This window comes from Penaeus japonicus, unplaced genomic scaffold (assembly GCF_977035675.1).
Source record: "Penaeus japonicus unplaced genomic scaffold, GWHDUDI00000001_assembly GWHDUDI00000031, whole genome shotgun sequence".
Lineage (NCBI taxonomy): Eukaryota > Metazoa > Arthropoda > Malacostraca > Decapoda > Penaeidae > Penaeus > Penaeus japonicus.
In genome coordinates, this window is record NW_028234433.1 from 14,932,859 (window position 1) to 14,945,358 (window position 12,500).

At 28.6% G+C, this 12,500-nt stretch overlaps 1 protein-coding gene across 1 annotated transcript in view; it reads right to left on the reverse strand.

Annotated features, from left to right (window-relative positions):
- Positions 1–6,245, reverse strand: part of LOC122266509 (uncharacterized) — a 9,196-nt gene extending 2,951 nt beyond the window's left edge. The window contains exon 1 of the mRNA XM_086555424.1: positions 5,572–6,245. Within this exon, the coding sequence (XP_086411550.1) occupies positions 5,572–6,245 (674 nt within the window). The remainder of the gene's footprint in view (positions 1–5,571) is intronic.
- Positions 6,246–12,500: the final 6,255 nt, after the last annotated feature.

A 12,500-nucleotide genomic window follows, 5' to 3' on the forward strand; every position in this document is an offset into this window, starting at 1 on the left:
CATATACAAAAGAGTGTTATGTGTGTGTGTGTGATGTGTGTGTGTGTGTGTGTGTGTGTGTGTGTGTGTGTGTGTGTGTATGTGTGTGTGTGTGTCTGTGATATTTTTTTTTACAGTCACATATCCAGACACATGTGGTGTATGTACGTTTGAATTTATATGCAGGAGTGCGTGTAAGCGTATTAATACACACCCATACACACACAAACACATAATGTGAATATGGATGAATAATTGATATCACAATATTCGATCTAACCTTTGGTATTGACCCGCGTGTGTAACATAGCGGTCACCCATTATATAATTAAGATTATATGATTAATTATCTTTTATGAATATCTGCAACGGTTTTATGTCAGAAAGGTGTATCGAATTATACGACAGGGAATAAAAAATAACTTGATTTCGCATTTCCAGATATTACCTTTGAGTTATAATGAAAAGATGCCAAACTGGATTGACACATTGGATTCAATAAATCAAATGTATATTCAAAGACAAACTAGAGGAAAAAATACTTAATAGTCATCTTGTAGAATGTATTGATAAAGGTAATTAGTTAATGTGATAATTTCGGAATATTTCAACGTCGAAAATAGTTGTATTTAGTATATTTCGAACCTTTGATAATATAAAATAACCTATTGTTACAAGGGCAACATTAAGGAAAATATCGAAGGGTTCCTCGAGGACTATGATGTGTGAAAAACATAGTGAAGAAATAAACATTACCTTCAACTTGAGTAAATGTTAACTGATTGTCCTTATCTTTCCTATCAGTCCTTAAGCAACATCCACCTCAGATGGCTTGGAAGGACACTCCAGTCAGATATTCAGACAAGCCCCAAAATGACTGATTCAGTACATGACCTTAAAGTTAACATAATTCTTGATAAAGATGATCACTTTGACGTTACAACAAAATTGAAAATAACAGTCAAAAAATGCATTGCAAAGTCATGGATGTTCGTAGCGGATTCTGAGAATGGACAACATAGCTCGTTGCAATCTCCTTATGTGACGATATTGCATCCTTGTCCCCGGAAGTAAGAGTCTGAAGGATATTTTATTGTACTGGGCTGAACCACTCCGCTGTACGTAAAGGCTTTCTTTAGTCCTTCGCTAATAAAACATAAGTCAGTCTGTTAGGAATATTTATAAAGTGGCATCTTTGCATGGATGCCTGTGGTCTAATAAGTTAGAAACGTCGGATTTTTTTCTTACATTAAGAATTTTCATATAAATGATATAATTCATAGAACGGAATCTTATCAATGATATACATTTATACTATATCTACCACTTGATACAAGTATTATAAATTCCATTTTTAGGTGCTCAATCTTAGACCTAAAAGGCTTTATCTTTTCAATAAACATCTCATAGACATAACAGGATCGTCTCTATAAGTAACATTTAATGGGGAATTTACAAGTAATTAGATTTTAGATTTAGATTTTGTACATTTTGTGCATTTTTTCGAATAAAAGCTTGCTATTTTTTTTACTTCTTGTTATCGTTAATATTATATTGTTATCATTGTTTGAATTCTGGCTATCATTCATGTCTTTTCAAATAATTATCCAGAAAATCACCATTATCATTGTGTTATCATTATTGCCATCCTTATCACCATCGTCATTGTCATTATCATCATCGTTATCATTATTATTATCATTACTTCTTTGATTGTTATTATTACCGTTCTCATTATTATGATAATTGTTATTATCATTCATTACTCTCATCATAATTATCATCATTATCATTATTATTGTTATTCTTATCATTCTTGTTATTATCATTCTTATTAATATTATTATTATTATTATTATTATTATTATCATCATCATCATTATTATTATCATCATTATCATTATCATTATCATTATTATCATTATCATCATTATTGCTATCATTATTATTATCATTGTCATTGTTATCATATCCTTATCATCATTATTATTACTATCACTATTATTATTATCATTATTATTGTTACTCTTATCATTGTTATTATTATCCTTATTTTTAATATCATTATCATTTTTCATAATACTATCATTTTTATTATCATTGTTATTATCCTCATTATTATCATTAGTATCCCTATTAGTTTTATCATTATCATCATTATTGTAACTATCATTAATAACATCATTGCATTCCTCGTCATCGTTATCATTAGTAGTAGAATAATTGTTGTTGTATTTGTAGTAGTATTATCACTATCATTGTTGTTGTTATTATTTCTATCATAATCATTATTAAAATCATTATCAAAATCGGCATCATTATCATTGTTATTATTGCTGCTAAGAATTTTCGGTGAAGGTGTGTGTATGATATGTAGATTTAGCGTATGGTGCATCATGATGGGATTATGCAATACTGGTTACTAGGATTTGGGGCAGGTGTTATGTTCATGTTTCCGATACCAATCGCTCGCCGTTTCCTTTTCTCCTTCTTCCCTTTGCTGTTGTCAAAACGATAGATAATTGCACCCAACGACCCCGGAATTGCGAGGCTTAATCCGCTTTCTTTAACTCAGAGATCTATTTTTTATTTTTTCTCTTTATAGTGAATCTATTATTACAATCGAACATGTAGTTACGCTCTTTGAAACTGATTCTGTATGAGACGATTAGCTGTAGTTTGTGGATGCTGGATCTACTGTGGGTAACTGTGATAATTCACGATAAATGATTCATTTTCGCACATCAGCAACTAAATAACGGTAATATAACATACCAGTTGTGGAAGTATATGAAAACAATTTCACCCCGGGAGAGATAACACTTATCTGGCAATGTAGCTACAATATTTTCAATATTTATGCTCAACTCAACAAAAAAAGTGAATAGATAGAAAAAAAGCACACTTCGGGATGTTCGCAAGGTCGGCAATCAAGTCCGCTCAGTAATGTTAAACGCTGACCTCGTTATAGAAGGCTGTTACAATCCACGTCCATCTAGCGTTTACGTGCGGGCATTATTAACTCCTGTGGCTTGAAAGAGCACGGGATTCGGAAGCAGAAGGCTAGGATTGACATTCAAAATTAGGATAAAGAAAGATTGAAACTCTCTTAAGGCTAGTATAGTTGTAGAAAAAGAGATAAGGAGTTAGTGATGTATCGGATGCCACATTTCAGATATCTATTCACTTCTGCTGTTGCAGGATATGGTGCTTTGGGTTAGTTCTTATTTTTTGCGAGACGCGGGCACAACTGCGAACTGTTTTTATGCTCAACATCGTCTGATTGCGAAACGCAGGTTCATTTTATGTATTCTATTATATACATATATGTAGCATAAGCTGGTGACATGTTCCAGTATACGTCGCAACATGCAACACAGCGGCAGTAGACAAAGAAAAAGGGGACAGCAATCAACGAAGACCAAATTACATAGATTTAGAAAAGTCAAGAGATTTGATTTACAAAAAAGAGGGTTGTAGCTATTAATTTGTTACTACTTCATTTTACACAATCCTCCCCCCCAAAACACCCATGAATACTATGAAAAGTACTTTTTACTACTAATACGGCATTGTAAATATATCGACAGCTAAACAGGAGAAATATTTGTGTGGAGAGGCAGACGAGTCGTGGAGCCGAATGAGAAGATACGTAGATACACCTAAATAAATAGATAAATAATCGTAAAGGATCTGAAAATCATTAGATGGGGGGAAAATCTGCCATATCACGTGGTTCTCTTGACACACGGCCGGAATTCTTGACGCGGACTACCCTATTGCTTACGCGATGGTGGATTGAAATTACGAGGCATTTATCGTCTAGACAACCGGAGGAGGCGCGTATTGCCGTGATCAACATTGCCAGCAAAGGAAGGTGGATTTTTTATTATGTTGTACACAAGGAACAAAGATACAAAAAAACAAAAATGGTGGCAATCGGGGATACCAACACAGTGCAGTAGACATAAAACGAGGGGACTATCGGTAAAGTAAGGCGAAGAGTGTATTGAGGGAGCTAGGACCAGCGAGCAGAGAGTAGGAATGTGAAGTGTGAAGCAGAGATGTTGTTCGGTTGAGAGCGAGGAGAGAGAGAGACAGAGAGGAAAAAGAGAGAGAGAGAGAGAGAGAGAGACGAGAGAGGACGAGTGAGGCGAGAGACGAGCGAGAGAGAGAGGGGGGAAGAAGGAATAGAGAGGAATCTCTCCATCTTGGAACGTGGAGGAGGTGACTTGAGACGACCAGGCAAGTGGCGGACGGGTATTGGAAAAGGGATGACTGAGGCGATGAAGGCGTAGGAGAGGGGGGGGTTTTTACGAGAGAAGAATCGAGGCCGTACGATCAGGAAAACCCAAATATGGATAGAGGTCGCTCAGTCGACGATGCGAAGAAAGTAACTCGCACCACCCCGCCGCCCCCCCCTCAGCCCAGCCGAGAAGTAGACAGTTCGTACGAGCGGCAGTGAGGACGCGAGAGTACATAGGACCAGACCGACGAGTGGGCCTCAGAGTTCTACGATATTTACCTACCTCAACTCCCCCCATCCCACTATACTCGATAAGTATTAGACTCTCTCTCTCTTATTATCCTTTATTAATCATTATTAGTTAGTGTGTAAGTAGTATTATTATTACAGCGTTATCTTTATCGTAATTTTCATCATCATTGGTATTATCAATACTGTTACTATTATTATTGTCATTGATATTTTCATTACTATTATTATCATTATTATTATTATTATTATCATTATCATTATTAAGCGTTATCATTATCACTGTGATCTCAAGTATTATCATTATCATTATTATGTAATTGTGTATGTGCGATTTTAGTGAGTGATTATGTTTACATTAGATTACCCTTCATCTTGATCATATTCTTTTATAAAATATGATAGAAAACGGAGATTGTGAGGGATAACAAAAATATATTACAGATACAATGGACGCCCAGACTACAGTCAGGCAAGTACACACCCGAGATAATCTCGCCAAAAGTCTGTTGCAGACCCGTGCTTAGGTGTGGGACAAGCCTAAGTGTGGGTGTGTATTTGAGTGTGGTAATTGTATTTATCAACGTAAATTACGAATTCATTTTGTAATGCTTAAGCATCGGGTTTAAGTTGCGTTCTGCTTAAATTCTATATCGTAAAAATGATAATTCCTGAACAAGTATTTCTGTCACACCGAAGTGGAAATGTCTTGACAATTGAAGTACACACCTAAAGTGCACTGCTAAAAGAAAAATAATTGTACACCTGCACACTTGACTTTTTGTATGTACAAACCCAAGATCTCTGAAAACTGCCGTACACTGTAGTCTGTATGGACGATACGAAGACAGGAAGTCAAGTTTTTATGAATGTGGGTACATAAATACAAACGTAAATTGAGGTAGATGCAGTAAGAATATCTTTACATGTGAACCATACATTCTATGGGTATACCGAAAGGAAAATCCTGAAAAAGTGACACAGACAAGTGCCAAAACGAAAAGAAATTGAAACCTTAAGCATGACTAACATTTTGAAGTGCTATAACAATCTTAAAGAATCAACCTCTAAATCATAACAGCATGAAATTCACTGACCTCCTTATCCCACTATCGGGCGTGACGTCAGCCCCAGAAGTGGTAGTTGGGACTCCCAGATGGTGGCCGGAAGTCCCGACGTTCAGGTAACTCCCCGTTTGTGTTCTTGGCGGGCTCAGGCTGTCACTCAGGTTACTGAGGCTCCCCGAATTTGTCTGCAGAAGGGGCCTGCTGCCTTCGGCGGGCTGGCGATGGGAGAGCGTTGTCGAGAGCGAGACGTAGTTGCTTTGTAAAAACGGGTCTGTCTGGGGAGATTTAGGAGGCTGTCTGCTATCTTCCTGCGAAGTGGAGGTGCTTGGCAGAGGTCGCTGCTGGCCATCGTCGCTCTGATCGTCCTGGACCTGCTGGTGATTAGCGGGGCGAGGAGACGAGCCCTGATGCCCCTGGTGTTGTTGGAGAGCCCTTTCAGCGCGGGGGGAGGGATAGTGGTGTGATCCCTCATGCTGCCGGGTATTGTCGTGGTGGCGAAGAGGGTCGTGGTAGGGATGGTAGCCGTGGCCGTTGGTTGTTCCATTGGTGTTCACGGGCGAAGGGGACGTTGACGGCGAAGTGCAGTACTTGGAAGTGGTTTGTGTTTGTTCAACGGGTACTTCCTCGCTCGGTGGCTGAGGAGGCTTCGCCGGCGCGAGGAGAGAGGGCGAAGCAGACGGGGTATCGGGGGGCGTGACAGGCATCGCGGGGGGGCACGGCAACCCAGCTGGACGATCCAACAGCCGGAGGAGAGAGGCGTGTCTTTTGCCTTGATCCATCTGACGTCAGTGACAATAGAATGTCTGCGAAAAGAGAGAATCTTATCATCCATGCATTGCTTAATGTGAAACAGACACATATAAAAATCACTTTAGCGAAGGAATTTTTGAAAAACATACATTCTACCAACTTTCTGAACCAATACCTTACTCTATCAGGCAAGAGAGTAGTGCCTGTTGGTTGTTATATCCATAATTATGTATGGCTTTCCCGAGATTCCCTCGCTACCAGCACTAGAGTCTTGAGAAAAGGATGATTTTCTCGGCCACAGGAAGGTAAAAAAAAGAATAACGGGTTTTTTTAGTTGTGTTTTACAAAAAAAAACAAAAAAAACAAAACCCCTGGAACGAAAAGATCCATACTTCCTCAAAGGCAACTTTATCTCTCTCTCTCTCTCTCTCTTCCTCATCCTCCACTCCTCTCTCTCTTCTCTCCCACTCTTCTTCTCACTCTCTCTCTCTCCTCTCCTCATCTTTCTCCCCCCTCCTCCCTCACTCCTCACTCCCTCTCTCACCTCTCTCGCTCTCACTCCCTCCTTCACTCTCCCCCCTCCTCTCTATATATTCATCTCTCTCACCTTACTCTCATCTCTCACTCATCTCTCTCTCTCTCCTCCTCACTCTCTCTCTCTCTCTACTCTCTCTCCGATCTCTCTCTCTCCTTCCTCACTCTCTCATCGTCTCTCACTCTCTCCTCTTTTTCTCTCTTTTTCTCTACTCTTGTTACAGACACACATCATATTAAATCGACACACTACACACACACACAAAACACAATCACACACACACACAAACACACACACAATATATACTCGTATATAAATACTAAATAAATCGCATTGTATATATATATATAAAAATATATATATATAAATATATATATATAAACATAAATGTATAATTAACATACATATATATATAAGTGATGTGTGTGCTATATATATCATATCTGATATAAAAATCCTAATATATATGTTCATTGTGTTAATATATTGAAAGTATTTCATACTATATCATAGACTAGTATATATAATTATATATATCTATATATATCTAGATATTATATCTAAATATATTATATATAATTATAATATAAATAAATACATACTATATAGATACATATCTAATATTATATATCATAATATATATATTATATATATATAATAATAGATATATATTACGTTAGTTGTTGTGGTTTCTTATGTTGTAACGTTATATTATAAATATAATATATATATAATAATATATATTATACATATGATAAATATATATATATATGAATAAACATATTATTATATATTTATATATCGTCGTGATATTTATATATATATATATGCGCCGTGTATATAGACGTAAATACAATATATGTGTATGTATGTGAGTGTTGGCCTCTGTGTGTGTGTGTATCTGTGTGGTGTGTGTTTGTCGTCTTGTGTTGTGGCTGTTTGTGCAATCTATCGATCTATCTACACAAAAACATAAACAATACACGACACATATCCATGCACGACAAAACCACACACACACATACATACACACACACACACACACACACACACAACACACACATACATATAATATATAATAATAAACTATAAATATATTTATAATATAAATAAATAGTATACTATATATATATCCGTATTATATATACCTATATATACTATTATATATATATACAAATATATATAATATATAATATATAATATATATATATATATATAACTATATATAACATATTTATATACATATACATATATAACTATTATATATAATATATATATATAATATATATACCTACTGAATATATATTTATATATACTATATAATCATATATATATATATATATTAATATATAAATATATATCATATATATATAAATACACACACATATACCCATATATATATATATGTGTGTTGTGTGGTGTTGTATTTGTGTGTTTTTGTTTTTGTTTTTGGGTGTTTGTGTTTGTGTTTTTTCGTTTTTTGTGTATATTATTAATTAAAATATATATATAAATATATATAGAATATATATATAAATATATAAATATAATATATATAATATATATATATAATAATATATATTTATATATATTATATAATATATATATATTATATATATATATATAAATATATATACATATATATATAATAAAATATATAATTTATATATATACATATAAATTTACATAACATAAAATAAATAGAAATATACATAACATATAATTATAAAATATAATATATATAAAATAATATATAATATATATATATTATAAATATATATAAATATCTAAATATAATATATATAAATATATATATTCATATATAAATATATATATAATTAATATTTAATATATAATAATATATATATATAAATATATATAATATATAATATTATATAAATATTATATATAATATATATAATACAACTGTTAATGTAAATTCAAAATACATGCATGTATCCATTATAAAATATATATATATATATATATTAAATAAATATATAAATAATATAACTATATATATATCAATATATAAATAATATAAATATATATATATATATAAAATATCTATATATAAAAAAACATCTATATATCTTTTAAAATATATAATTAAAGAACAAATATATATATAATAAATATCAAAATAATATATAATATATTATATATATATATATAAATAATAAATTTCATATAAATATATATAAAAATATAATGTGTGTAGTGTGTGTGTTTATTGTGTGTTGTTGTTGTTGTTAAACTCTATATATATATATAGTATATATAACTAAATAAATATATATAAATAAATAATAAATAATTTATAAAAAATTTTTTCTAAATAAAATAATATATAAATATATAAATAAAACAAAAAAATAAACAAACACTATATCTAACTATAAAAACTATATATAAATCTAAATCAAATGTAATAATATATATTATATATCTTATATATATATAAATATATAAATATATATATATATATATATATTATAAACATATAATATATATATGTATAGTATTATATAATATACATATATATATATGTACTATATATATATCATATATATCATATGTATATAAATATGTGTATATGTATAATACTATATGTATATATATATAAAAAGGAAAAAAAAGAAAAAAAAATATATATATACATATATGGGGTTTGTGGTGTGTGTGTGTGATAAATGGTTGTGCGTGTGTGTGGTGTGTGTCTGGTGTGTGTATTTATATATATATAATATATATATATATATATATAATATATATATATATATATTATATATATGTATGTATGTATATATATATACTATATTTTTATATATATATAATATAATATGGTATATAAATGTAAAAATATATGTATATAAACATATATAATATAAATACATATATATAATCCAAATTATATATATAGTATATATATATATAATATATTAAACGTATATATATAAATAAATAACTAGATAGTAATATATTATATAACTGTATATATAATATCTATACTAAATATATATCAATATATAAATATAATAACATCTAAATAACAAACTCATCTAAATGTCTAACTAAAAAAAAAAAAATCACACACGTCTCTAATCTCAATCTCGTGGTGTTAAAAAAATAATAAAACATAATATAACAAAATCGTAAATCTATATATCACTATATATAATTGAGTGTGTGTGTGTGTGTGTGATGTGTGTGTGTGTGAGTGTGAGAGAGTGTGTGTGTATTTGTCTATCAAACAGCAGCTATATTTAACTCACTCACAATATCTCAAAAAATAACATCAATACAATCAAAATGTCATAGAATATAACAACATCAAGCCTCTAAACCTCAATTCCCTCAAATCTCTAAACTCACTAGGGTGGTTATATCACGCACACACATATCTAAGAATATAAATGACACCTCACAATCACTCACTCTCATCATACAAAACAATCATATAAATATATATACCCGTAATATATACAACACACACACAAAAATAAATGTCACTGAATATGAAACGCACCAAAAAATCACTAAATCTACAAGTCTCATCTATATATTTGAAATCTAAAACTAAGGAATGTACATCTATTAAACATCTATATATAAATCCTCTAAACACCAAATCACTATATCTCTAACTAACAAAACTATAATAACATAACTATACACATAAATCTAAGATCTATCTATAATATAAAAATGTACTTCAATGATATAGTATAACCTGTACATATAATATACATCTATCAAAATAATAAATAAAAATATATCTCTACTACAATATCAATATATATATATTTCTACTATATCAATATATACTATATATAGTAGTAAACATATAAAAATATAAAATAAATCTTTATATCTCAACACTACAATATAAAGTGTGATTGATGTCAATAATCAGTGTTATTCAATATATACTATATAAAATTAAATATAAAAATATATAAAATATATCTATATATCGTAATATATACATAGTAACTACACAACCACACATTATATTATATATATAAATATATTTATAAATCTATATCTATCAATATATATTTTTATATATATAATATAAATATATATATCTATATATACATATCAATAAAGTACATACATATAGTTATGTAATTAATCAGTTGTAGTACATAACGTACATATAAAAATACAAAAACATATATAAAAAATAAATATATATATATAACTATATATATAATATATATATATATAAATAAGTATGTACTATATAACGATAAAAAAATATATATATATATAAATAAATATATAAATGTAAATCTAATAAAGTATCCATACATATATATAAAAATATAATATATATATTATAATATAATATATATAATATTAATGTGTGTATATATATAAACATATATGAAAAGCTTATGTGTGTGTGTGTGAGAGGTATATGTAAAAATATAAATATATATATATATAAATATATATATAATATATATATATTATGTGTGTGCATATATATATATTAATATATATATATAAATATATATAATAAAATATATATAAATATATAATTAAATATATATGAATATATATGTATGTGTGTGTATTAAATATATATCATATAAATATATATATATAATTTATAAATATAAATAATATATAAAAATAAATTATAGTAAATGTATATAAAATAAATTAAATACAAATAAATATAAAATAAAAATATATTATAATAAATATATACATATCTAAATAAATAAATAAATTATATATCAATATAACTATATAAATATAACAATATATTTTAGTTTGTGTTGTGTGTGGTGTTTGTGTGTTGTGTGGTGTTGTGTAGTTGTGTGTGTTAGTGTAGGTGTGTGTGAGTGTTGTGTTTGTGAGTGATTGAGTATGTTAGTTTGAATGTGTGTGTGTGTGAGAGTGTATGAGATAGTCTAGAATATAAAAAAATAGATATATATATAAAATAACAAAATACAATATATATACTATATCTATAATATATAAATAAATATAACTATCTATCTAGATAAAATATACTATAATATATAATACAATGTATATATAAGTTATATATATACATACATTATATACATATATATATAAATATATATCTATAAAAATCAAAATATATAAAAATATATATATAACATGAATATATATATGTGTGTTGTTGTTGTTATATATGTGTTATTAAAAATATATATATAAATAAATATATCTATATTATAATAAATATATAATATTATATATATAAAATATATGAAGTTTGTGTGTATAAATACAATATATATATACATATATATAATATATATATATATATATATATAATATATATATATACATATATATAATATATATTATATATTATATATATATAAATAAGAAGAAGAGAAGAGAGAGAGAAGAGAGAGAAGAGAGAGAGAGAGAGAAGATAAGAAGAGAGAGGAGAGAGATGTTTGTAATAATAATTTATACATAAATATATATATATATATATAAATAAAAATATATAAATATAAATATAAATATAAATATCTATATAATATATATAGTATATATAAATCCAAGTATAATAAATATATATATATATATATATCTATATATATATATATATATTTTTATAATATATATATATATATATATTAGAGAAAGATTTATAATATATATATAAAGATAT